Genomic DNA, 27,543 nt, shown 5'->3' on the forward strand with positions numbered 1-27,543 from the left:
TGTGACATAGTGACCATAACAGGAAGCCTGCAGTCAGGCCACCTGGCTTCTAAATCCCAGCTCTACTCTTACTGCCTGAGTGACGTTGGGCAAGGTGTATAACCTCCCTGTGCCTTATTTCCTCCATCTGTAAAATGGAGGTGGCAATGGTACCCATCCTGCAGGGTTATTGTGGGAGTGAAAGGAATTAATATGTATAGTGCCCAGCACATTATTAAGTACCATGAAGTGTTAGTAACTAGTATTGCTTTCAACTATTAGTATATAAATATGAACATGATTTCTTATTACTAACCCATAGCACTGAAGAACTTAGTCTCAGTGACCCTCCCATCACCTGCCCCTTTGCCCCTGGCCTGGCCTCTCCCCATTGTGACCCAAACTCTGTGTCTACAACTGGGGGTGTCTGGCTACCCTGGTCAAGGTGTGGGACCCTGGAAAGGGCACAGGCTTTGCAGTCACACAGAGGGGGTTTTGGACCCACATTTATCCTGGTGGGGCCACCTGTCCTCTGAGCCTCAGTTCCTCCTCTGTGAGCATGAGTATTAGACAGAAAGCACAGTAAGATCCTGGCACCCAGGCAGCCCCAGTTATTCCCTCATTTGTGATACAAAACAACCTGGTGTCTTCTCAAAGGGGAGGAAGGGAAGCACTGAGGGAGGGCTGGGATGAGAAGGTCTCCTGAGAGCCAAAGCTCCTCTCTGATGGGTGCCCATCCTGACCCACTGCCCCCGCATGCCTTGTGGAACGTGATCCCCCTGACTGGCTGGGGGGTGTGTGGGAGGCTGGGGAGGGAGGCATCAAGCCTGGCAGGGTAGTGGGGCTCAGCTGGCCCCACCGGCCCCGCGTCCCTTCCTCCTGGCTTTGTGACCATGGCTGTCTGAGGGCTGCCAAGGAAGCCCCTCCTCATGCCATTCTGTGCCCTGGTTCTCTCTCCCAACAGCCACCACCCAAAGTCAGAGACATCAGAGCTCTTAGCAGCCTCCCAGTCCCCCTCTCCCCATCATTTCTCCTGCTCCCATGCAGTGACACAGGACAGGAGCAACAGAAAGGTGCAAGCACTAGAGTGTGTAAAGAGGAAGTCAGTCCCTTCTCACCCCGCACATCACAAAATCTGCTCCTGCACGGGCATATCCCTGGGGCTTCCCAGGGATCTTCAAGTGGCTCTGTGTGCCAGGAGAAGACGAGACCCAGGGCATGACGTCACAAGCAGTACAGTGACAGGATACAGGTTGACACCTATGGTCCCTACTTGCCAGCCTGTCTTCTACCCTCTTGATCTCTGCAGCCTCTTGACTTCTCTGCTCAAGCTCCTGGGCAGCTGGCAGGAGGAATTCCAGGTGGAAAGAGGGGGAAAGGCGATGGGGCAAGGCCAAGGGAGCCCCCTGTGCTGATGCCCCTCAGGCAGAGAAAGAGTTAAGCTAGAGTTTCCTCCCACCCCCACCCCCACCCCACACCAAAGAGGTCAGCAGGGCTAGGTGAGTGGAGATGAGGCTATTTAGAGGGTGGAGGCCCCAGGGGAAGTTGGGAGGCTTTTAGCAGGTGGAGGGAGGCTGTCAGTGTAATGGCTTTTCCTGGCAGAGCTGACTCCTCTGGGCCTGAGGCTATTCTAGAAATTGGAGAGCAGGAAGGGCCTCTGGTTCCTCACAGAAAATGAGAAGGGAGCCAGCTCATTCCCTGCTCCCAGCACCTAGTCTGCACCCTGAGCTGAGTTCTAGGTTTCCCAGGCCCTGAAGGAGCTCAGGGCTCCCAGTGCAATGTTACAGCCCAGGGAGCCTCTCCAAGACCTGCCTCCCCAGGCCTCCCATGGGCTGTCTGCAAGGACTGAGACTTCCTCCCTCCTTGTCCCCAAAGCCCTGCCCTGGCTCTACAGCCTGGCTCCAGGCAGTCAGGGCCAGGGGAAGCTAAGGGTGGTGCCTGCTGTCTCAGGGCTCAGACTTAATCCAGCCCCTGAGAGAGCAGCCATTGCAGAGGTTGGGTTCACGGGCACAGTGCAGCAGCCCTGGGTCCCAAGCTGCAGGGAAATGTTCCCCCCACCCACCACCACACAGGGTGCAGGAGTTGTGTGTGTGTGTGTGTGTGTTGGACAAACTCCTGTCCCAAGCCAGGCTCCTGGGGCTCCCACCCCAGCAGGGGGTGGGGGGCCAGGCCCAAGTGCAGCTGTGAGCGGGAGGAAATGAGGAAGACTTTGCTTTCCTTCTGCAAGGTCACGACTAAGGGAAAATGCATTGCCTGGTTTCCAGGGGCTGCTGCTGTGAATGGAGGTGAGCAGGGGAGAAGCACAGGACACTGATGGGGAGAGGGATGGTGCTCCTCAGCCGTCATCCACCGTGCCTCCAGGGTGCGCGTGCGCACACACACACACACATACACACACAGGCTGCCCCAGAGAGGCTGTGTACCATGCTGACACATTCTTTTTTTTTTCCACACTGACCCATTTTTACTGCCTGTGCCCCACACTGTCCGAGCTCAAGCTGCCTCTGAGCCTTCCATTTGCACCTGAGCCTGCCTTCCCACCTGCCCTGCCTGTCCTCTTGACTTCCCTCTCCCCCTCAGAGCATTAGGGCATGGACAAAGGTCAAGGTCTGTCCTCCTTCCAGGCAGGGCTTTGGGAGCCCAGGACATGGACAGCCTGGCTTGTCCTCAGTGGCAATCCCAGGGCAGCCACCAGGAGAGAAAAGGAAAGGGGAGGGCCCCAATTTGGGTCTGTCATAGCTGCTGGGGTCCTGGCTGGACAGGCCCCTGAATCCTGAAAGACCAGAGGAATGTTCCCAGAAGCCCCTGGGGAAGGAAGCAGTCAGACAGGCACTGAGAAGGATGGACAAAGGGCAGAACTTTAGGTGGATGGATGGTGGGACAAGAAGTCTTGTGACCCTGTGACCTGATCCTCCATGGTGCTATTGCTGGCTCACCCAAGAAACTTAGAGGGAGGTGGGGGGCACAGGTTCACATCAATAGTTCTTCTGGCCAGATGCCAGGGTGTCATGACTGGGTCTCAGTTGATGCTGAGAAGGCAGGGCAATTTCCTTCTCCATGCAGCCTCTGTGCCAGCCTCCCCCATCCTCCAGGAGTCCAAGAGGCAGCCAGACTCCCAGGCCATACCTCCATCCCTGGAAGCACTGAAAACCCAGCAAATTCTCCCCAACCCAGGAGCCCAGGCTTATGCAACAGGGACAGGAGTTGGGGAGTCGGCCTCTGCAGAGATGGTCATCTGAACGGGGTGGTCAAAGGCTGGAGTCCTATGTTTCTGACCGTTCTTGACAGGACTGGGAAGGGAAGGTTTCTTGGAGGAGACAGGGATTGAACAGAAGGAGAGGAGGACCTTCCCAACTGGAGCATAGAGCCTGAGGCTTGGGAGGGGGTGAGCTGGCTCACGGACAGGTCATAAGAAGGAGCTATTTGGCTGATCAAGTTCTGGTGGGTTGGGAGCTGGGTTGGGATAGTCAGGAGAGGAAGCTGTGGTCCTTTCTGACCGAGTTCTCTCTTGAGTCTCCATCTCTGCATGCCCACGTGCAGTGTTCTCTGAGGCCAGGCAGGTGGGAGGGAAGAGCCCTGGCCCCAGACTGCTGGCCTTGGCCAAGCTCCCCTGGGATTGCTGGGCAAGAAGTTGTGCCTAGGGGCTCCTCGGAGGAGGAACTGGGCACTGAGGCAGGAACAGTCAGGTCTGAAGCTTCCTTCTCTCCCCTCTCCCACTTCACCGGACAACAGTCCACAGCAACACCGTCCTCCCTGCTGTCCCCTCCCCCAGCACCCTACACGGAGGGCAGGGTGTGTAGCTGGTCCTTGTGGGTTTCGAACTCTCAGGAGGCTGCCACTTAAGGCATGAGCCGGGCTGTTATCCTCAGCAAAGCAATGGGCCCTCATCCTGGGTATCATTTATTAATTGGACTCTTAATGAACCATCACTAATTGCCAATGTTGCTACAACACTACAGGTGGGCCTCGATTTACAGAATGAGTGATGTTGGAGCAAGGAGGGTGTAAACTGGAGGCCAGCAGCTCCCCATCTACAAGGCCCATTCCTCCCCGCTGCACCTGCCTGCAGGAATAAGGGCTGCTCTGGAAATAAGAAAGGGCGCATTCCAAGAACTCTGAAATGAGCACTCTGGCAATGGCGAAAATCTTTCTGTAAAACAACGTTGGTGCTTCCCCACACCCTTCCTACCTGCACTTCATCTGAAATAGCTGCAGCTGTCTTGGGGGAGCCCTTCAGGGCCAGCAAGCACCCCTCATCTGCACCTTGGCCCTCAGGGAGGCAGGCTAGGCAGGGCTATTCTTTCCACATGGCCCAGGAGAAAATCACAGCTGGCAGAGTTTTGTGACTGGTGCAACGTCAGCCTCAGGTGCTGGTATGTTGGGCGTTGTCGCTCCTTCTACCCTCTCCCAGGAAGGGGAATTTACTTGTTTTCCAGAGATATTTTTTTCTCCGTTAGAGGCTGGAGACATTGCAGGGCCAAAAAGAGCCCCTGTGTGTACCACCTGCCAGCCTTTGGAGTGTCAACCTGCAGTTGATCCTGTGGCCTAGCTGGTGAGAGTCCCTGGGGGCTGTCTTCTCAGGCAGGGGGAGCCGGGTCCAACTGTCAATCAACACCACAGCCCTATGGGGATGGAATGACAGTCCCTTAGCAAGGTACAGACTTGGGTGAGACAATCTTTGGCAAGTCTTGCCATAACTTGGGGTCCTTCTTAATGGACCACTGACTCTAAACATTCAGTCTTTCGTGAGAATGCAACCTTAGAGCAGGAGGCATGTGGAAATCAGAGGATTCTTTTGATTCCTGAATCACTCTGATTCTGATTTCCAGCCTAACCCATGTGGTGTTCAGTTCAAATTCTGAGGACTGAGGCAACTCCCTGCTCAGACCCAGAGCCCAGCCTTCTGCCCTTTCCCGAGACCTGCCTTCCTGAGGGGTTCTGATACCCGAGTGCTGGGGACTGGAGCCTGCTCAGCCACCTTCTTGGGAAATTGTGGGCAAAGGACAAGTGAGTGGGCACAGTATCATCTGTTTTCTCCCCTGCCTCCCCCACCGCTGACTAGGCGGTAAGCTCCTCAAGGCAGGGACCTGTCTTGTCACTGCTGGAGCTCAGTTCTGAGCCTGGACACAGTGTTGAATAAAGGAAGAGGGGACAGACCATCGGAAAATCACGTGACGACAGAGGCAGCCCTCCTCTCTGCCTCTGCAATGCCAGCCCAACTAGTCTACTAGTTGGGACCTGCTCTAAACTATGACAGCTCCTCAGAACTGCCCTGGAATCAGCTCTTGGCTGGAAGGAGGGTTCAGATCCCAAGTTCTGTCCCAACAGCATGTTCCCAAGGGGGGAAAGCAGAGCCTAGCCCTGGGGGCCTGAGAGCCTTGGCCCACCCTGCATCCTGACCTCTGTTTGCCTGGGCACTGTGGCTGGAGCCTGGGTCTGGTTCTCCTGGCCACATGGACCATCCCAAGAGGACCCAGCCACAGTGCTGGGCCGGTCCCTAGACCCTGCTCCTCTGATACCCACAGAGCTCCCGGCATGCACACAGCGCTTCCCACAGACCCAATGCCACCTGGAAATCAGACAATGAGTGATGGAGGACGCTGCAGGTCATGCCCATCAGCACCTCCCACAACTCAGGGCTGGCCTCTCCTCTGTCCCCACCTTTGCATGGAGCAGGGAAGGGAGAGCACACCTCCACAACTTCCTAAGCATTCCCAGGCCAGTCGTGCTGAAGGCCAGAGAGCTGGCTCAGTGTGCAGGCTCCCGGGTCATGGGTATGAGTCCTGGCTCCTGGCCCCACTTCAGCTGATGGTGTCACTCATCCCTTAATCACCTCTGAGCTCAGCTCCTCCCTGGTAATGGCGCTCTGTGTGTCACAGGTTCTAGATGGATAGTGCAGCCCCAGAGGAGGAGGGGGAAGGCTGGGTCTGAGGTGAGAAAGACATTGGCAGGCGGGTCCACAGGGCTGGAGCTCAGCAGAGAGGCCCGAACTGGCTCCAAGGATTCCAGGACCTTCAGGATGGGTGAAGGGGGAAACCTGGGGTGAAAGAGAGTAGAGAAGCAGAGGAGAGGCCTAGAAATGAGCCAGGAGCATCATTTACAGGTACGATGGGGATAAAGAGGATCCTACAGTGGAGTGGCCAGAGACAGAAGAGGGAATCAGGAGAGGGGACTGTCCTGAGAGAGAGGAAAGAGGGTGCCTGGAGAAGGGGGGATGCCCACTCACACAGGCATAGAGGATGCGCAGCCATGGGGAAGTCACTCCCCTGGGAGCAAAGGACAAGTCAGCGCAGCTGGGTGTGCGTTGAATCTGCCAGGTTGATTGTTCAGGAAGGGAGGACAGTGAGGGGCCAGAGACCCTAACTGAGCAGGTTGTCTGGTCTGCATGTAAAAGCTGGCTGATCTCACACAGAAATCTGGGTTCCTGCTTCTCTTGAAAAATTGAGAGCTGACAAGCCACCTTGCATCCCCTGTTAGATTCAGTGGGAGGAGGCGAGGCTGCCCCTTGGAAGGAGCATGTGCTCTCTGGTTTGCCACAGTGGCTTCTACTCCCTCCTGCCTTACAGGCTGGTTGACTCCAGGATTTACATAACTGGCTCAGGCCCTGAAGACTTTGATTCTGGCGTACCTGGTGTAGCTCCTGCTGATGGAAGCTGACGTGTGTGTGTGTGTGTGTGTGTGTGTGTGTGTGTGTGTAGGGAAGGGGGATGACAGAAACAGGGAGGGCACCAGCACAGGAGGAGCTGAGTTGGGACCCAGAGCCTCCCTCCCTCACTCTTCACTAGACCGTGTGGCATCTGACCCTGAAGCCCATGGGGGCCAGGCAGGGGCACAGGGAAGCCAGACAGAGCCTGGAGGGAGGACCAAGCCTCCTGGCTGCTTGTGATGTCTGGAAAGGGAGGAGGAGCCCTGTCCCAGCTCTGTTCATGCTCAGGACTAAGCAGAGGAGACAGCCCGTGCATAACACAATGACGCCAGGAAGGCGCCCTCTGGCCTGCCTCACTGCCCACGACCTCCCCGCATGCATACGCTGGCTTCTCCTGGCAAGCATTGCCCTCTTGGACTGTTCCTCAGTGCCACTGAGGGAGAGCTCATGCTTTTTGGGTCTGAATGAATGTTTCAGGCATGAGAAGACCTCAGGGGCCCTGGGCGGTGGTAGTGGGGGAACATCTGGACAGAATCTTTGTGGCTTTAGTCTGGCTGGGTGTCTTAGGCCAACCCTCCTCCAACCACTGACGCCAGCTGTGTTTACAGCTCTGAGACGCAGGGAAGTTCTCACTGAACAAAAATTCTGAGGCTTTGAGTCTCGAAGGACTGATGTCACATGGAGCAGGTGTGGGTAGGAAATGAGGCCACAAAACTGGGGCCCTGCAGGGGCTATGAAGACCCTGGGTTTCCAGGCCCCACCCAGGGCATGCTCCCCAACCTCACCTCTTTTCCCACGGGCGTCCTGCTGGAGAGAAGGAGCCTTGGCCTCTGCTGGAGCCAGAGGCCAGGTGGGAATATTCTCTTCATCTGCTTCCCTCCCACTGGCCAGCCATGTGACCTCAGACAGGTGCCTCCATTCCCTTGGGCCTTGGCTTCCTCGACTATCACATGGGGATAATGCAACCTGCCTTCCAGAGCTGCTCTATTAGAGCCAGAGTGCATGGATAACTGAGCTTCTAGTGAGCTTAGAGTGAGATATAATCAGCAAATGGGTGTTGCCTTACTCCTGGGGCTGTCCCATAATCACTGTCACTGTCACCGTATTATTGTTAGTTTTGCTGAGCCCAACTCTCTGGCTGCTGAGACAAGCCCACCTGTGAGTCATGCTGGGCCTCCACCCACTCCATCCAGATCCCTGCCCTCAGGGGCCCTTGGCTAAAGGCCCACAGCCAGACAGGGAGGATGGGTCACCAGACCAGTCACTACGTCTTCTCTGGAAGTCTGGGCTAGGACCCTGATGCCAGTAGTTCCCTTCCAAGAGGGACAACCACTGCATGAAAGACCAAGGTGGGGAGTGAGGTGGAAAGAACTTTAGGATTTTGGAATCATAGATCCTGGATCCATACTAGTTCTGTAACCTTGGAAATGCTCTGAGACTCAGGAAGCTTATCTGTAAAGTGGGGATAATGTTATACCTAGCTCAAGGGCCAGGTGCTGATTAAATTACATGAAATGCATACACTCCTAGCACGTTTGCCAGGTATATGGTAGGCGCTTGGTAAATATAATTTTTTTTAACTTCCCTCTTACCAGAACCTTGAACAAATGTCCTACTTTCAATACCTTCTCTAATTAGTCACCAGGGTCAGGGCTCAGTCTGTGACCAAAGTTAGGTTCAGTCTGTGACCAAGGTCAGGATCAGTCTTGGGCCAAGGTCAGGGCTCTCAGGCTTATCCAAGAAAACCAAAGATCCTCTGAGCATGACTCTAACTGGCCCTGAACTCTGCCCCACCCTCCTGTCCTGGCTTGAGCCAAGCCTGCCCCAGAGGAAGTGGCACCTTCCCCTCCCAGTACTGGCCCTGTCCCCACTCATTAGTTCTGGGCAGCAGGTGGCCAAAGAAACAGCTGCCAACACTGGCAGCCCTGCCACGCCACCTTTGGCCAATGGTCAGAACCAAGGAGACCATCTCCTGGCTAGCCCCTCCCCCACATCTCATCCTGCCCACTGGGGCACTCCAACCTGTCAGTGCCACTGCCTTCCTGGACCCTGCTGTGCTCTGACTGGCAGGTCTCTCTGTGCCAGGCTAGGAGACAGGTGCTGGGCACTGCTCAGGCACCAGGGCCTTGAGCCAGGCCCAGGCCTGCCAGGGGAGACCCTGGCCTGGGCACTGGCCCAAGAGACCTGGGTGTGGAATCTGTCTCAGGCGGCACAGCTGGGGCCCTTCTTGCCTCTAAAGAGCTGAAACTGTTTCCCAGGCCAGAGCACAAGGCAGCCAGACAGGCCACACCAGCATGGAAGCCAAAGCTTACATCCTGGCTGTGGGGAGACTGAGGCTCAGAGAGGGGCAGGCCTGAGATCACACAGGGAGTCAGGGGCAGTGGCCAGACTCTGGGTCTTCCTGATCCCAGTCTGACTTCTTTCCACTGCCCTGTAGCTCTCTTCTGATAGCTCTCACATGCCCACTGTGAGTGCTGTGAAGGACCCCCCTCACCCCTGTGTCATGCTTTAGATCTGCCAGCATCTCCCACTGTCCGGCCCCACCATCTCTACAGCCCTTTGAGGCAGGTTCCCAGGTAAGGCATTTAGGCATTGAGAGGTGAAGTTACTTCCCCAAAGTCACACAACGAGCTAGAAACAGGGCCAGGTTCATTCATTCACTCAACAATTATTTATTGCCAGCTTCCTATGTTCCAGATACTGTGTTTAATAACGGATATAGAGGGCTGGCTGGTTAGCTCAGTTGGTTAGAGTGCGGTGTTGATAACACCAAGGTCAAGGATTCAGATCCCCATACTGGCCAGCTGCCAAAAACAAAACAAAAAATAGGGATATAATGACAGGGATATATTGGTGAGCAGAAGAGACGGCAGTTGCTCATGGAACTAGTGGGGCACAATGTGTGTGTGGGGAGCACTGACGAAAAGCCAATAATCACATCAAACAGTGGTGACACTGCCAAAGTATGCAGTCCCATGAAAACATGTAATGTGGGGGTATTTGGCCTGGTTTAGGAGCTCAGGGAGGACTTTCTTGAGGAGGTGATGACTGAGCTGAGATCCGAAGAGAGGAAGGGAGTAGGTTCTGGGGGAGGGAGAGTGCAAAGGCCTAGGGTGGGAGGGAACGGGGTATGTTCAGAAAACTGAGAGATGTCCAGTGTGGCTGGAGCAAAGAGAGGGAGGTGGGGGTCATGCTGCTGGGGAGCTGTAGGGGCCGGCAAAGACCCAGCCATGTGGGCCTGGAATCCTTTTTACCCTGGGAACAATGGAAAGCCACTGGGTTCCTCTGGTATCATGCTATCACAGCACCAAATGGTAACCTGCCTTTGAAGGGGGCTTGCAGGAGGGCCAGGTTAGATGTACCAGTGTGGTTGGAAAAATAGTGCAATAGTCTCAGTGGGTGGTGGAGCTGGTGGAGAGAAGCAGCCAAATTCAAGAGACAGGAGAGACATTGACACGACATGGTGATAGATCGGATGGGGGTGAAAGAATGTGCGACTGACGCCAGGATGGGGATGAGATCACACGGACAGAGAGTTTAGAGAAAAAACATGACCTAGGGTCGGAACCTGAGACAAGCCTGTCAAAGAGATAAAGAGGTGTGGCCTAGAGGAAAATAAGAGAGTGGGGTATCCTGGAGGAGAATGGACTTCAAAGAGAGGGAGTGGTCACAGGGGCTATGCCACTGAGAGGCCATGCCTGATGAGATGCCTGTTGTACGTAGGGTCAGGCATGATGGTCACTGGCGACTGCAGAGAAAGTGATTTCATTGGGGAAGTGGGTCAGATTGGAGGCAGATCAGTGGCTTACATGGAGAGAGGCAGAACCACAAGAAGAACCAAGTTCATGCCCGATGAGATGCCTGTTGTACGTAGGGTCAGGCATGATGGTCACTGGCAACTGCAGAGAAAGTGATTTCATTGGGGAAGTGGGTTTCAGATTGGAGGCAGATCAGTGGCTTACATGGAGAGAGGCAGAACCACAAGAAGAACCAAGTGGACCTGCTGGTCTGGAATAGTTTCCACTGGAGGAGGCGCCCTATTACTGGTTGGTGCCTACGCAGGGCTAAAGGTGGCCATACCCCAAACAAGGGAGGCACCATCCACAGGGCTGAAGGTGGCCATACCCCAAACAAGGGAGGCACCATCCTTGGGCCTGAGCCTCTTCAGCTCCTAGAGGGGTGAATGAGTGAACAGCTTTTGGGCACTCTCAGGACTGTGCTTCCCCCACCCCCAAACTACAGGCCTGCTTGCTGGGGATGCGACAGATCCAGAGAGAGGACAGAACCAGGCTGAGACAGGGGTCCCCAGGGTCCCACCCCCAGGCTGAGGTGAGACCACAGGGTTGGTGGAAAGCAGGAAACCAAGCCAGGAGACTAAGCTCAGGGCACCAGAAAAGAGATGAGAAAAAATGTTTAGAAAGAGTGTGGAATTATGTACACACGTACATACATATATATATTAGCATAATTGAGGTATAATTGACAAATAAAATTGTATGTATTTAAAGTATACAATATAATGCTTTGGTATGTGTATACATTGTGAATTGACTATCATAATCACGTTAATTAAGAAACCCATCACATAGTCACCACTTTTTTTGGTGAGAACACTTAAGATCCACTCTCAATCAAATTTCGAGTATGCAGTACAGTAGTGTTGGCACAGTCACCATGCTGTACACTGGGACTTATTCACCTTCGAACCGAAAGTGTGTACCCTCTGATGAACATCCTCCCACTTCCCCATCCACAGGCAACCACACTTTTACTCTCTGCATCTGTGAGTTCAACTTAGATTCCACGTATAAGCGAGATGAACCGAAAGTGTGTACCCTCTGATGAACATCCTCCCACTTCCCCATCCACGGGCAACCACACTTTTACTCTCTGCATCTGTGAGTTCAACTTAGATTCCACGTATAAGCGAGATCATATGGTGTTTGTCTTTCTGTGTCTGACTTACTTCACATAGCATAATGTCCTCCAGGTTCACCCACGTTGTTCTAAATGGCAGAATTTCCTCTTTTTTATGGCTGCATAATATTCCATTTTATACACACGAGGGATATTCATATTCTCTTTTCGTTCTATTTTTCCATGAACTTTTTGAAGTACCCTTGTATATCTACCACATTTTCTTTATTCATTTGTTGACAGACACTTAGGCTGATTCCATATCTTGGCTATTGTCAGTAACGCTGCAGTAAACATAGGGGTGCAGATATCTCTTGGAAATACTGATTTTGTTTGCTTTGGATATATATCCAGAAGTGGGATTGCTGGATCATATGGTAGTTTTTTTGAGAAACTTCCACACTGTACTAATTTACATTAAGGTTGTACTAACTGACATTCACACCAACAGTGTACGAGGGTTCGCTTTGCTCCACACCCCCAACAACACTTGTTATCTCTTGTCTGTTTGGTAAGAGCCATCCTGACAGGTGTGACGTGGTATCTCACTGTGGTTTTGATTGGCATTTCCCTGATGATTAGTGATGCTGAGCACCTTTTCATATACCTGTTGGCTATTTGTATGTCTTCTTTGAAAAAATGTCTTCTTAAGGTCCTTTGCCCATTTTTTAATTGAGTCATTTGTTTTTCGCTATTGAGTTGTATGAGTTCTTCATACATCTTGGACACTGACTCCCTATCAGATGCATGGTTTGTGAATATTTTCTCCCATACCATAGGTTGCCTTTTCATTTGCGGACTGTTCCCTTTGCTGTGCAGAAGCTTTCAGTTGGATGTAAAACCACTTCTTTACTTTTCCTTTTGTTGCCTGCACTTTTGGTGTCATATCCAAAACATCATTGTCGAGACCAGTGCAAAGGAGCTTTTTCTGTATGTTTTCTTCTACGAGTTTTACAGTTTCAGTTCTTCCATTTAAGTCATTATGTATAAATAAATATTTTTAGAAGCATTGAAATATTCATTATGAACAAAACGAATACCCCAGTGGACTTTCTCATGCCTATTGTATGCTTTGTTATTGTGTTTTTGTAATCAGACATGCAGGAACATAAAATTCTTTCCAGAGTCTAGGACCTCTAAGGGTCTGTGTCCTCCCTCTGGGGCTCCCGCCGGAGTTGGGTGCTAGCACAGAAAGCCCCCTTCAGGTCCTGACAGCTGGGCCTTCATTCTCAGAAGCCGTCCCTTTTCCTTTCATTTGCATCTCATTAGCACCACCTCCAGCCCATGGCTGCTCTGCCTGGAGCCCTGGAACGCAGGCAGCAGCCTGACCCAGGCCCTGCTCCCGGTGTAGAGAGGGGTGCAGTGACACCTCTCCCGCCTCCCCTGTGTCCTCCATCCTTGCACCCCTAAAACTTGCTGCAACCCCTGGGAGGGTGCAGGCGGACTTGGGGTGTGCCCAGCTTTCCACAGCCCCATCTGAGCTCTGGCTTGGGTCGCCTAGGCTCCCAGCTGCACGTTCCCATGGCAACGGGGTGATGGCTAGGGTCGTGATGCCTGCCGAGGAGCAACACGGCCACCCAGCTCCCCGCCCCACCGCCCGGGCTCGATTGGTGACAGGCAGAGCCTCAATCTCCCGAGATGATCGGCGATAATTGGTTTATGGAAATAACTGAGGGGAGAAGGCGAGCTCCCAGCTAGAAACCAGCCTCCCTGCCAAGCCCGCTCTCAGCCACCTGTCCTTCCCTCACCACCCAAATGGAGTTGGGGGAGGGGAGGGCTGAGGAGCTGAACTGGCTTAAAGGGGGCTTTTGAGGCCACTGTTTCACCTATTGGTCTCTAGCACAACATCTACCCCCTTTCACTGTGTGTGCCCACCCTGCACCCAAGCTTGTTGTCATAGTAAACCAGGTGTTTATACCTCAGTCATGCCCAGGCCCCTAAGTCTGCGCTGAGGTGTATGGTGGCCACATTGTTGGGGAAATGGAGAAGGATACCTGAGATCCATCCTTAGGGAGCCCCAGTTTGGGGTACAGAAGGGGAACTCATAAGCCAGATTTATGTTCAGTATTTCAGATCACTGCTGCCACTGCTGTGGGGCTCCAGAGGAGAGAGAGCTCAACTCTGGTGGCTGCCGGGAGGAGGAGGCATCACAAGCAAGGCCTCGAAGGTGGAATTACAGCAGGCGTTGGTGAGAGGCCTGGAGTGGGCACTCCCCAAAAGAAAATGTGGGCAAAAGCCTGTAGGCAGGAACTGAATGACTGGTGGAGTAGAGGAAGGGTAGGATAGCTTGGGGAGAGGCTACAGAGGCTCCAAAAGTCTGCAGAAGGGTCTAAGGGAGGACAGACACAGTAAAGACTGAGCAAATGTCCAACAACCAGAGCAAAGTCTGAGTAGATGGAGACTGTGTTGCCACTGGCCTTTCTGGGAAAAGTGAGGCCCATGAGTGGGCAGCAGACATGGTATGGCAGGCCTTGGACACAAGGCTGGAGAGGTGTGTACTCTGACAACAGCTGGCAGGAGGGGGATGTGGGGTGCATTAAAGAACAAGAACTAGGGAGGGCCCCATGATAGGAAATGACTGAAGAAAAGGTGGGGACCACGGGGGAGGGTGGTTATGAGGGCCCTACCCTAGGGCTGGGTGTGGTGGAATGGGGCACCCAGAGGCCAGGAGAGGCAGTGTCCAAGTCTTGCCTTCATCTGACCATCACCCCTCTCTGAGCCCAGCCCAGGCCTCTGCATGCGAGGGCCCTGCTCCGCTGAGGTCCAGTTGTGGCCAAGCCCTGCCCAGCTGGATGTGGGATGAAGGGGTGCTGTCTGGACCCCTTGGTACTCTTCCTTCCACAGCCCTGGTGAGCAGCTTCCCATGTAGCAAAGAAGATGTCAGGCCTCCCATGTGCAGAGCCCACAGCCCCTATGTGATTCACACTTGGCTCTTCCCCTCTAGGTATCACAGTCCCAGTCCTGAACCTTGGGGTGCTCATATTCCAAATATTCATCCCATGGTTTCTGCTCAGAGCCTCAATACATCCCCTGCCCCACTCTCACCCAGCTACTTACACTACCACATAGGGCCATGGCTCGGAGCCATCCTTGCAGGCAGGTAGGTTGGTAGCACCATGCAGAGTGACCATGATGGTCTCCTTATTAGAGGGAGACAGGTGGCTGATCTCAGGCTCCGTGCTGTGGGAGGGGTCCAGGGGGGGCTCTGGGCCCTCAGCGATCTGTGGGGAGAGCCAGGGAGGAGGGGCTTTTTCCAATGCAGCACCTCCCTGTATTGCCTTCCTATAATATCTAGCCCTCCTCACAGCTCCCCTCTGTCATTCCTCCACCCACTCTGGAACCAAAGACCCCATTTTCTCCCTGCCTCTGTCCCCCACCCCACATCTCTCAGTGCCTCTCTTCCCTCTCCCCCAGTCCCGGATCCTTCCTGCAGAATGAGAAAGGCCACCTCACCTTTCAAGTCTGGTCTCACCTCTAAGCCTTTGCTCTTACAGGTACCCGTGCCTGTAATTCCTAAACCTCACCCGCTTTTGAGGTCCTAGCAACTGGCCACCTTCTTTGGCCTCTCCTGTAACTTCATGTCAGTCCACCTGTCACCTCACATCCCTCCTGTGCACAGCACTTTACAGTTTACAAAGCATATCCACATCTCTGGAGTCACTTAAGTGCCTGTAATTCCTAAACCTCACCCGCTTTTGAGGTCCTAGCAACTGGCCACCTTCTTTGGACTCTCCTGTAACTTCATGTCAGTCCACCTGTCACCTCACGTCCCTCCTGTGCACAGCACTTTACAGTTTACAAAGCATATCCACATCTCTGGAGTCACTTAACACATTAATAGAGAAGAATGAATGTGTCTGTCCCAGAAGCTTCCTCCATCTTCAACCCAGAGAACCCTGTGGACCAGGAAGGAGGAGAGGTGACTGTGCATACATGGGGCCTCTTAGGCCAGTGGCCCTGAGCAGATGAATGTGCAGGGGCTCAACAGCTCACGGCCTGTGGATTCACGGCCCAAAGGACCATCGCGATGAGAATTGCTGAGGAGACGGAAGCCGGGGCTGGCTGGGGCAGCCAGGGAAGGCGGCTATGAAGAGGAGGCATTAAAGGGCTGGAGAACATGCTTGAGTGGAGCCAGGCAGGACGAGCCAGAAAGCAGAAGCTGGAGCGAAGCAGCCGAGTGGGGTGGGGAGGGAGCTCTCCAAGGCCCAGAGGAGGCTCAGTTTGACCTGGGAGACGGTGGGGAGTCAGGAGGGTGCTGGAGCTGGGAGTACTTGTGGTGAATAAACAGCATGGGGAGGGGTGTGGATGTGGGGCTGCTGTGGCTCAGGGGGTGTCCCAGTCCTCCCTCTGCACTGGCTGGCTGACTCTCCACTCCCTGTGCCTGGAGTTGACACAACTCACCCAGATTAACCCTTGCCAGGCCTCACCTGGCAGGAGGCCTCCCCTACCCTTGGCACCAGCTGATGAAGAGCCAGAGAAGGGGAGGGAGCTCTCCAAGGCCCAGAGGAGGCTCAGTTTGACCTGGGAGACGGTGGGGAGTCAGGAGGGTGCTGGAGCTGGGGGTACTTGTGGTGAATAAACAGCATGGGGAGGGGTGTGGATGTGGGGCTGCTGTGGCTCAGGGGGTGTCCCAGTCCTCCCTCTGCACTGGCTGGCTGACTCTCCACTCCCTGTGCCTGGAGTTGACACAACTCACCCAGATTAACCCTTGCCAGGCCTCACCTGGCAGGAGGCCTCCCCTACCCTTGGCACCAGCTGATGAAGAGCCAGAGAAGGACCTTCCTCGCCCTGGGAGAGGAGCAGTGGACCTCTTCAGGTTGGGGCCAGGAGAGGCCACTGGGGGGCTGGCCCTCTTATCCTTTCAGACCCTGCATTCCACCACAGGCATTGGTGGGGTGGGGGTCCAGAATGATGTTCTATTACACAGAGGGGAGACTGAGGCCCAGAGGGCAGCAAGCAGCTGGATCCTGTGCTAGCTTTTGCCCAGATGGCAGCCCCAGCAGCCTCCCTGGCTCAGTCGGGCCGGCTCCAATGAGCGGAGAGTTAGGAGAAGGGGATTTAAACCAGCTCTACCTTGCCCCACTCTGGGCCCAAAGCAGCCATGCTCTGAGAGTCAGTTTCCCCAATGAGAAATGATGTGGGCTTGGACCAGCCTGTCTGGAACCCGCCCTGCTCCCGCCTCGAGCCTGGGGGTCCTGGGCATAGTGCTGCCCCTCCTGGCTGCTGGAAGCCTCGGGCAGGGGGAAAGGGAAGGACAGAGTGCTTAAGGGTCTGCTGAGCCCTGAGGACTTTAGGGAGGTTGCTTCATTCAGTTTGTGACCTAGGAGCCCCATGCTACTCTACATACACTGGACAGCCCCCCGGGGCATCTACTGGCATCTCAGAGTTAAGAGCCTGAAGCCCAACTCTTGACATCGCCTTTTCTCTTCAGACTCCTCTTCCCTCTGTCTGCCCCAACTTATGGTGACTCCGTTCTTCCATGTGTCAAAGCCCCAAACCTTGGACTCCTCCGATTCCTCTCTCTCCCCCTCACATCCCTTATCCAATCCGTCAGCATGTCCTGTCAGCTCGACCTTCAAACCACATCTAGAATCTGACACCTTCTTACCATCTCCGCCGCAAGCGCAAGCACTCGGGTGCAAGACACAGATGTCAGCGCTGGCCTCCTTGGTGCTCTCTCTGTGTCCTTTCTGGCCCTCCCTCCACCCCATCTCATGTCTCATAGCAGCTGGTATGATCCTTTACCAATTTGAATCAAACCTTATTAGTCCTCTGCTCAAACTCTTGTAGCAGCTCACAGCTCCTCTCAGAGCCTTACAATGGCCCGTGAGGCCCTACAGGATCTGGCCCAGGAAACTGACCTCCTGTTGTCCTAAGAGCCCTGTTGCACACTCCCCTGCAGCCACGAGGCCTTCTGTTTCTCCCACACCACACTCCCTCCTGCCTCCCAGCCTTTGCCCTGGCTGTTCCCTCTGCCTGGACTACTCTTCCCAGATGTCGCCCCAGGACTGTCATCCCTGTGTCTTGCACCCCCACTTCCTTTAGCCTTCCTGGTGCCGGCTGTAGTCCTTGCCTAACAAGATGACTAATTAGGAGGTGAGAATACCACCCACCCCCAGCCCCAGAAGTGGCAGCCCTGCAGAGGATCCCTTCCCTTTCTCTGAGTGAGGAGGGTACCTCCCCACCCCTCAGGACCCAGCAGGGCCTGTCACCATCTACAGAGGTGTTGATGAGAGTTGCCCCTCCCCTATTCCCCTGCCGGGCAAAAGTTGGGACAGGGGAAGGGACCGCTGCCAGGGGGAGTGGGGGAAGGCAGCCAAAGAGCCTCTCCCTCCCCATGTCAGACTGCCTGCTTTCTAGTGCGCACCACTGCAGCCCACGCCACTCCCCAGCAGCTTGGGTCTCCTGCGTTAGTGCTATAGGAGCAAGACTAGCAGCTGGGGGTTCAAGAGGCCTAGGTTTCAGCCTAGCTCTGCCCTCAATTGAGGCCACTTCTCTGAGCCCCAATTTTCCAACTGGCCAGTGGGGAAGTCTGGAATGGTTTGGGATTCAGCTTTCCCAGTGGCTGGTGTGCTTGAAGTTCCTGCAGTGAGGTTTGGAGAGGTGATCAATTCCCCTTGGTGCAGTGAGGGCACAGGACCTGTCACGAGCTCCCCAGGGCCACAGAAGTGAGGGCCTAGAAGCACGGCAGTGGTCCGAGGGCTCTTATTGACTCCCTGGAGCCCAACTAGTCACCGGCAGACCAGGCCTCGCGTTGTGCCCCTCCTCCTCTCCTCCTCTGGGCCTTGCCCTCCCTTGAGGACAGGCTTCTGGGAAATAAAGCTTGCCAGGGGTTTGACAAGAACTGCTCACGCTTCACTTCTGGGTGTGAGGCTCGCTGCCGGGCTGGAGCCTCCTGGTGAGGCCTGCAGGTGTGTGCCCGCTGGGCAGGCTGAGCGCAGGGCCGGGAGGGCCTGGGGCCAAGGGTGAGGCCCAGAGGAGGGATGGTGGCCAGGGCTGCCAACCTTCTGCTTTCCCCTCTTTCCTTCCTACATGTGGGTGGGAATCTGCAGGCTTCCCTCAGAGATGTCCCAGCATCAGGACCAACGTCCTTCCCCCACCCCTACCCCTGGCCTGCACTGGAGAATTTATGAGGGAATAGAGATTGCACGTGCTGGGTTACATATGAGGCAGTGAGCTGTGTGTGGGTGGTGGTGAAACCCTCCTCAGTCTCTGGTCGCACAAACCCATCTGTGATGTGATGAGCTCTGCGAGGGAGCTCGCCTCCTTGACTGTCTCCTCCGGGCTGGGAGCAGAGCTGGGAACTTACTATTGGCCTCTCAGGCCACTCTCGGGTAACCCACACAACATTGCTAGGGTGCAGAAGTCAGCAGGCAACTTTTCTGCCCAGGGTCACACAGCCAGTGGGCAGCAGCGGGTTGTGAGTGCCAAAGCCTGCCTGATTCCAGAGCACAGCACTCAGCTGCTCCACTGGGCCTGGCACTCAGGCAGGCCGGAAGCTGCTCATGCCAATGTCTCACCCAGCCAGACAGGTGGCCTTGCCTCAATAAGCCAGGATTAGCGGCAGATGTCCCAGGGGACCTGGGGCTGCCTATCACTCCAGGGATTTTTGGAGGTGTGTCATGGGGAGAGGAGAAAGGGGTGGGAGTCAGAGGACAGGACCTGCAGTGAAGGAGTTAGCGGCCCATTGAATTCGGCTCCCATGGGAGGGGCTGGGAGGCTTAAATTTGTTCTGGTGGGGACAGAAGTGGAGGGAGACAGATTCTTCCAATCCTCACATCCTCCGCCCTCTTCCCTTGCACCCCTCCTCCCCGGCAATCTGGGAGGCCATGAGAAGCAGAGAAGCCCGGCTCCACCCACCAGAAAGGTCCTGCTTCTGAAAGCTGCACCAGCAGGAGAGGCTTTGCCGGGCCCAGTGGAGGGAGCACTGAACTGGGAGGGGGCACTGGCCTAGGAGGCCGGGGGTCTGCCTGGCCCTGATCTGTCATTTGGGCAAGTTATTGGACTCCCGTAGGCCTGTTTCCCCAGCTGAATCACAAGGGCTTTGAGTTAAAATTGGTTCCTCATGTTTCTTCTAGTTTTAGCATCTAAACTTGCCCAGGAGGTATGATAACCAGGGTAAGGCCCTTTTACAGGTGAGGAAAGAGACTCAGAGAGTCTGAACTGAAGCACACAGCTTAGCTACGGGGGCAGAGCCGGAACTGGAACCAGGGTCTGTCTGACTCCATGATCTTGCTGCCGCTGCTCTAACCTAACCATGCTTCTTTAGATGTGGGGTTCATTCTCTGGGCCCCAATGTGTACCCGCTTGGGCTTATAACCTGAGTATTCATTGGTAACAGTAAGAGGAGTTGTAGTATTTGGAGCAGAGAGGCTTTTCAAAAAATGACAAAAATCTCAGAAATCATAAAGGATTGATAGGTTTGATTACGTTTTAAAAAATCCATACTAACTTCTATAATGGCCCAAATTCACAGCAATACAAAGAAAAGACAAATAGGAGAAAATATCTGCAATATATATAGAAGGATTAAGATCACTAATACACAAAGAGCACTGAAATCTATGAATATTGTCCTGACAAAAAAGACATGAACTGGGGATTCACAAAAGAAGAAATATGAATATGTAATACTATATATATATATATATATATATATATACACATTATGAACATCATTATAGGGGACTCTACCCAGCTATCAAAAATGTTTCCCAAAGCTATGAATTAAATAAAACAACTCCAGCTCCTTCTCAGGCTCCCAAACATGTTCCCTGGATGCCCAAATCCAGCTTGGTGGGCAGGTGGGAACTGGCTGGCAGCTTAGGGCCCCCAGGTCAAGCCAGCCTCGTGCCTGGTCCTGAGTACGTGACATTCCAGAGGAGGCTTAAAAGGGGGTGGGGGGCTGGACGCTGGGGAGAGGTTGGCTGTGGGCAGAGAACACCAGGAACCAGAGGTATCAAAATCAAAGGTAATAAGCATGGAAACCACACTGGGGCCTGGCTGGGCATCCGCAGCTATTTGGCTTATTTAACTTAAGAGTGTAGCTGCAAAGAGCGTATTCCCAGTTAGCAGGTACCTGTGTGCCTTTGGTCTTAGCTCTTTCTGCTATCCCCGCAGGTAAGTGACACAGTCGAGAGCATGGGCTCAGCCTTGCCAGTTAGTGGAAGGTAGAGAAGCCCTCATATTGAACTGTATTTCATTGCATTGAGATTCTAGTCCCCCCCTGGCAGGGCCTTGCCGCTCTGCAACAGCCTTTAATTAAGCACCTACTATGTGCCAGGCACTGTTCTGAGTGCTGGGGATACAGCAGTGATCAAAACAGACAAAAACCTAATTCTCTCCAGGGATTTGAGTTTCTGTGTCCTGGGACAGAGGGTCTGGACCTCAGAAGGTCAGGGTCAGGGCTGGGAGAGTGTGGGGGCAGTGGAGTGACAGCATGGCTAGGGCAGCGGTCTGGGAATCCCCTGGGAGACCTTGGAGGGGGTGATGGGCCCCCTCAGTGGGCTCTCAGAGCCTGTGTGGCCCCAGCCACAAGAGGGCAGAAACAACCCAGGGAAGGGCAGTCAGAGTGACACCACCTGTGAGCCATGTATTTCTGCTCCCACATGGCCGAATGGCATAGGACATTTAACTTGGAAGAGCCACGGAGACCACCTCACTCCCCATTGCACAGCTGCAAAAACTGAGGCCCAGAGAAGGGAAACTCGTGTCATGATTCAGGAGCAAACAACACAAGGGACTTGGAAGGAGGGCTGGGTTCATGCAGATGCACAGCCCATGCCCCCAGGTCTCACCTTTTTCTTTTTCCTTCCCATCATCTTGCGGGCAGGAGTGTTTGGCCTTGTTTAACAATCTTGGGGACCAGTACCTGGTATTGGGTGATCCAGGCATCAGTCCTGCCCAGATGGCTGGCCTGGATGCCTCTGAGTCTTTGGGGATGGCAAACAGTGTGGAGCCTCAGTGTGGACTGAGGGCTGCCATATACCAGCTCTGGGGCCTGGAAAACAAGGGAAAGGGGGGAGGGTGGACAGGAGGGGGCAGGGGCCTGGATCTTTTTCAGCAGTGAGAAGTCCTGTGGAGGGAGGTGCCTTGGGGGATCTGAGCCATGGTCAGCTGGGCAGGGGTTAGCAACTGGGCAATTGACTCCTGGCACCCCCAGGGAGGTGAAGACAGGAGTGGCCCTCTCTCTGCCCAGACCAGAAAAAGCAGTGAGCTTTTCCACCCAGCTGGGTCACCTGGGCAACGCTGTGTGATATCACAGGGCAGGGCTGAAGTCACACAGACACCTCTCCAAGTGCACTGGGGTGGGATCCAAAGCCCTCCTGCCTATTCCTGGAGCAGTGTTCTGCCTGCTGTCTGGCATTTGGTCCTCACCCTTCCTGCTCTTGGTACCCCAAATGATCCCCACCAACTGCGTTGGGTGCCCAGCCCTATGCTTCTCACACTGCAGCCAAGGGGGAGACCCAGACAGTGCCCTCCAGGAAGTTGCCAGGTGGTCGGTAAAACAGCTATTTCTGTTAAAGAATCTGCAGCTATCCTGACTCTTTGGGTACCTATAATCTCCTATTTGTTCATTTATTTATTTATATATTTATTTATTTTGCATGTAGTACACAGAATTCCATGAGGTCCCACCCTAATTTTCAAGACCATGACTATGATGAGATATTGTGACCATGATTATGTTAGATTACCTGGCAAAAAGGAATTATGCAAAAAATATATATATATTTCTTTACATTTGATATATATATTTTTAAATTTATTTATTTATTTATTTTAATTTATCAATATACAGTGTAGTTGATTTTCATGTCCCTTTACCTCTTCCTCTTTCCTCCCTCCCTCTCCCCCCTGCCCCCCATCAACATCATATCTGTTCACTTAAGTTCAAGGAATTGTTGTGATTGTTGTGTGTCTTCTTCCCCCCCACCCCGTTTGTTTGTATATTTATTTATTTATTTTTAACTCTCACAAATAAGTGAGGACATGCGGTATTTCTCTTTCNTATATATATATATATATATATACACATTATGAACATCATTATAGGGGACTCTACCCAGCTATCAAAAATGTTTCCCAAAGCTATGAATTAAATAAAACAACTCCAGCTCCTTCTCAGGCTCCCAAACATGTTCCCTGGATGCCCAAATCCAGCTTGGTGGGCAGGTGGGAACTGGCTGGCAGCTTAGGGCCCCCAGGTCAAGCCAGCCTCGTGCCTGGTCCTGAGTACGTGACATTCCAGAGGAGGCTTAAAAGGGGGTGGGGGGCTGGACGCTGGGGAGAGGTTGGCTGTGGGCAGAGAACACCAGGAACCAGAGGTATCAAAATCAAAGGTAATAAGCATGGAAACCACACTGGGGCCTGGCTGGGCATCCGCAGCTATTTGGCTTATTTAACTTAAGAGTGTAGCTGCAAAGAGCGTATTCCCAGTTAGCAGGTACCTGTGTGCCTTTGGTCTTAGCTCTTTCTGCTATCCCCGCAGGTAAGTGACACAGTCGAGAGCATGGGCTCAGCCTTGCCAGTTAGTGGAAGGTAGAGAAGCCCTCATATTGAACTGTATTTCATTGCATTGAGATTCTAGTCCCCCCCTGGCAGGGCCTTGCCGCTCTGCAACAGCCTTTAATTAAGCACCTACTATGTGCCAGGCACTGTTCTGAGTGCTGGGGATACAGCAGTGATCAAAACAGACAAAAACCTAATTCTCTCCAGGGATTTGAGTTTCTGTGTCCTGGGACAGAGGGTCTGGACCTCAGAAGGTCAGGGTCAGGGCTGGGAGAGTGTGGGGGCAGTGGAGTGACAGCATGGCTAGGGCAGCGGTCTGGGAATCCCCTGGGAGACCTTGGAGGGGGTGATGGGCCCCCTCAGTGGGCTCTCAGAGCCTGTGTGGCCCCAGCCACAAGAGGGCAGAAACAACCCAGGGAAGGGCAGTCAGAGTGACACCACCTGTGAGCCATGTATTTCTGCTCCCACATGGCCGAATGGCATAGGACATTTAACTTGGAAGAGCCACGGAGACCACCTCACTCCCCATTGCACAGCTGCAAAAACTGAGGCCCAGAGAAGGGAAACTCGTGTCATGATTCAGGAGCAAACAACACAAGGGACTTGGAAGGAGGGCTGGGTTCATGCAGATGCACAGCCCATGCCCCCAGGTCTCACCTTTTTCTTTTTCCTTCCCATCATCTTGCGGGCAGGAGTGTTTGGCCTTGTTTAACAATCTTGGGGACCAGTACCTGGTATTGGGTGATCCAGGCATCAGTCCTGCCCAGATGGCTGGCCTGGATGCCTCTGAGTCTTTGGGGATGGCAAACAGTGTGGAGCCTCAGTGTGGACTGAGGGCTGCCATACACCAGCTCTGGGGCCTGGAAAACAAGGGAAAGAGGGGAGGGTGGACAGGAGGGGGCAGGGGCCTGGATCTTTTTCAGCAGTGAGAAGTCCTGTGGAGGGAGGTGCCTTGGGGGATCTGAGCCATGGTCAGCTGGGCAGGGGTTAGCAACTGGGCAATTGACTCCTGGCACCCCCAGGGAGGTGAAGACAGGAGTGGCCCTCTCTCTGCCCAGACCAGAAAAAGCAGTGAGCTTTTCCACCCAGCTGGGTCACCTGGGCAACGCTGTGTGATATCACAGGGCAGGGCTGAAGTCACACAGACACCTCTCCAAGTGCACTGGGGTGGGATCCAAAGCCCTCCTGCCTATTCCTGGAGCAGTGTTCTGCCTGCTGTCTGGCATTTGGTCCTCACCCTTCCTGCTCTTGGTACCCCAAATGATCCCCACCAACTGCGTTGGGTGCCCAGCCCTATGCTTCTCACACTGCAGCCAAGGGGGAGACCCAGACAGTGCCCTCCAGGAAGTTGCCAGGTGGTCGGTAAAACAGCTATTTCTGTTAAAGAATCTGCAGCTATCCTGACTCTTTGGGTACCTATAATCTCCTATTTGTTCATTTATTTATTTATATATTTATTTATTTTGCATGTAGTACACAGAATTCCATGAGGTCCCACCCTAATTTTCAAGACCATGACTATGATGAGATATTGTGACCATGATTATGTTAGATTACCTGGCAAAAAGGAATTATGCAAAAAATATATATATATTTCTTTACATTTGATATATATATTTTTAAATTTATTTATTTATTTATTTTAATTTATCAATATACAGTGTAGTTGATTTTCATGTCCCTTTACCGCTTCCTCTTTCCTCCCTCCCTCTCCCCCCTGCCCCCCATCATCATATCTGTTCACTTAACAAGTTCAAGAAATTGTTGTGATTGTTGTGTGTCTTCTTCCCCCCCACCCCGTTTGTTTGTATATTTATTTATTTATTTTAATTTATCAATATACAGTGTAGTTGATTTTCATGTCCCTTTACCTCTTCCTCTTTCCTCCCTCCCTCTCCCCCCTGCCCCCCATCAACATCATATCTGTTCACTTAAGTTCAAGGAATTGTTGTGATTGTTGTGTGTCTTCTTCCCCCCCACCCCGTTTGTTTGTATATTTATTTATTTATTTTTAACTCTCACAAATAAGTGAGGACATGCGGTATTTCTCTTTCTGTGCCTGACTTATTTCACTTAATATAATGTTTTCTAAGTCCATCCGTGTTGCTGCGAATGGTCGTGTGTTGAAGGGACGCCTGTACTCCGATGTTTATTGCAGCTCTATTTAGAACAGCCAAGAGTTGGAACCAGCCCAAGTGGATACGGAAAATGTGGTACAATGGAATACTATTCTGCTATAAACAAAAAATATGCAAATATACTTATCTTGACTAATCAGTTGACCATAGGGAGATTATATGGCTGGGTCTAATCTTCCATTTGTTTACTAATAGTAAACACAAAATTCAAGAGATGGTTTCTTCTGTGAAGAACATGTAAGTAGATAACGTTACTGGTAACATTCTGTTTTTTAGAGAGGTGGCAGAATGAAGAGTGGAAAGTCCTTTGTGGGGGCTGCTCCATGCAGAGGTGAGCTCTGAATGGGGCACTGAAGGATGGTTGGAAATCCTGGGCTAGGAAAGGAGGGATTTGGGGTGCTGGGTGGGGTTTAGAGGTGTGTGGGAGACCCCTGTGTCCTGCCTCATTTTTCTGCCAGTTGTTTTAAGCCCCATGTTGGGGGGGCTCTTCCCATCTTCCTTGGCCTGGGGCCCAAGAGCAAGGCCACCTGGCAGCAGGAGTCAGGAGCCTACTGTTTGAGGAGGTCTCCCAGCTTCTCCCAGCACCCCAACTCTAGAGAGAAAGTCAGGGAGAATGTGGTTCTCCCCAATTTAGAGGAAGAGAAACTGAGGCCTCATCTTTGGTTTTGAAAGGACCAGTCAAGGTCCTTTCACCCAGATGGTTGGGGATAGAAGGCAGGAGCCCCGCTCCTCCCTCACCCTCCGGTCCTAGAGCTTCCCTCCCCTCTGCTCCTAGACCTCCCTCCTCTCCAGACCTGCCAAGGGTGGTGCCCCTGGGGCGCTGGGGCTGGGGCCTCCCAGGACCATGAATGGGCTAGCTGAGAGCCTGTGCTTTATCTCCTTCCTGGGCCAAGAATCACAACACAGCACACAGTGCTGGGGAGAGGGACTCAGTGAATGGTTCCCTATCTCCCCCTTCCTCTCAGGCCTGCTTAGGCCAGGAGGCTGGGGCAGCAGTTTCAGGGAATAGGGGGCCATCACTGCCCCTGGTACCCCATGGGCCTTCCATGCCACAGTTCAGGGCCCTGCAGCAGGGCCTGGAGAGGCAAGCTAGGCACTGGGGCTGTGTAAGTGCTTGGCTCCTGACACAGCGTCTCCTTCAATTTTATGACCTACCCACCTTGCCTGCCTCTCTGTGGTCCCCATTCTGCCCTGCCCTGCCCTGCAGCTCCTCTGCAGCCCAAGGCTCTGGGCTGTCATGCAACTGCCCTACCTAGCATCTGAGTTTTCTGCCACTGCAGTCCCTAGCCCTGTGGCCCTCCTGCCTGGGAAGAAGATAATGCAATTGGGTGCCAGTTCCAGGCCATCTGGCTCCAGAATGCTAGTGGGCCCTGCACACTCAGCAGCTCCTGGACAGAGGGTCCTTCTACCGCCTCACTTGCTGGTTGTCCATCTCCCTGGACCAAGGACCCCTGGGACACTGGCTGCTGTGCCTACCGCACCCCCCTCCCCCAGCTTCCTCCATGCCAGTGAGAAGACCTAAACAGCAGCAGGAGCCCCAGCTACTCTACCTTCTCTTCCTGTTCCCCAGTAAGGGGAGCTCCACCTCTCCTAGCTCAGGGATATGAGCCTGCTCCCCAAATGTTCAGAGGAAACTTCTGCTCTCCTGTCTAGGACCAGCCCCAAGCTCTGTGATTCAGGAAGATTCCAGTGTGAGGGGAAGCAGGTAATGATTAATCTCACAGCTAATAGATAACCCTGACCCCCAACCCCATCCCACCCCACCCCGAGAGCACTTGGAATTGCATCCTTAGGTGGGGCCAGGGATTAAATCCGGCCATTAGGGAGCCTTCAGCTCCAGGAGAGGTAAGCCCCTGCGGCTGGACCTGAGGCTGGATCTTGGGGAAGGAGGGAGGGGTCTTGCTTCTTCTCCTGGCTCTGCGCTGGGTTGTCAGGACAGCAGGCAGAGTCTGGGCTGACATTGTGGTTCATGGTTACCCACGCTTCCTCATGCCGTGTCTTGGAACCTGGATTTTGGAAAGGCAGCCCTTTGGTTCAAACTAACCCTGCAGTAAGTCCCAGGAAATGTGTCTCTCCCCAGACTTGGCCTGCCTTCCCCCACAGTCCTGTCCCACCTCCATCCCACCTCCATCATTCTTTCTCCAGTTCTTTTGGGCAGCTGAACTGGATTAAGTTGGAAACAGAGGCAGTATGAGCAAATGGCACCTCATAGCTGTGTGATATTGGGCAGAATGTTAACCCTCTCTGAGCTTTAATTTACTTGCTTCTACTGTGGGAGAATCAGTCACTATGACGGCTGAATGGACCACTCAGGTAAAGCACTTAAAACTAAATGCTCCACACATGCTCACT

At 53.4% G+C, this 27,543-nt stretch overlaps 1 protein-coding gene across 2 annotated transcripts in view; it reads right to left on the reverse strand.

Moving 5' to 3' along the window:
* Window positions 1-27,543, reverse strand: part of CCDC33 (coiled-coil domain containing 33) — a 114,107-nt gene that overhangs the window by 68,934 nt on the left and 17,630 nt on the right. The window contains exons 1-2 of one of the 2 annotated variants that reach the window (XM_008569652.1): window positions 23,711-24,163; window positions 14,600-14,763 (exon numbers count right to left, since the gene is read on the reverse strand). In XM_008569652.1, the coding sequence (XP_008567874.1) occupies window positions 14,600-14,763; window positions 23,711-23,734 (188 nt within the window). In that variant the 5' untranslated portion in view covers window positions 23,735-24,163. Of the gene's footprint in view, window positions 1-14,599; window positions 14,764-19,431; window positions 19,444-23,710; window positions 24,164-27,543 lie in introns of those variants that run through there. The other variant, XM_008569651.1, reaches the window with a different exon arrangement.

Source organism: Galeopterus variegatus, unplaced genomic scaffold (genome assembly GCF_000696425.1).
Source record: "Galeopterus variegatus unplaced genomic scaffold, G_variegatus-3.0.2 Scaffold522, whole genome shotgun sequence".
Taxonomy (NCBI): domain Eukaryota; kingdom Metazoa; phylum Chordata; class Mammalia; order Dermoptera; family Cynocephalidae; genus Galeopterus; species Galeopterus variegatus.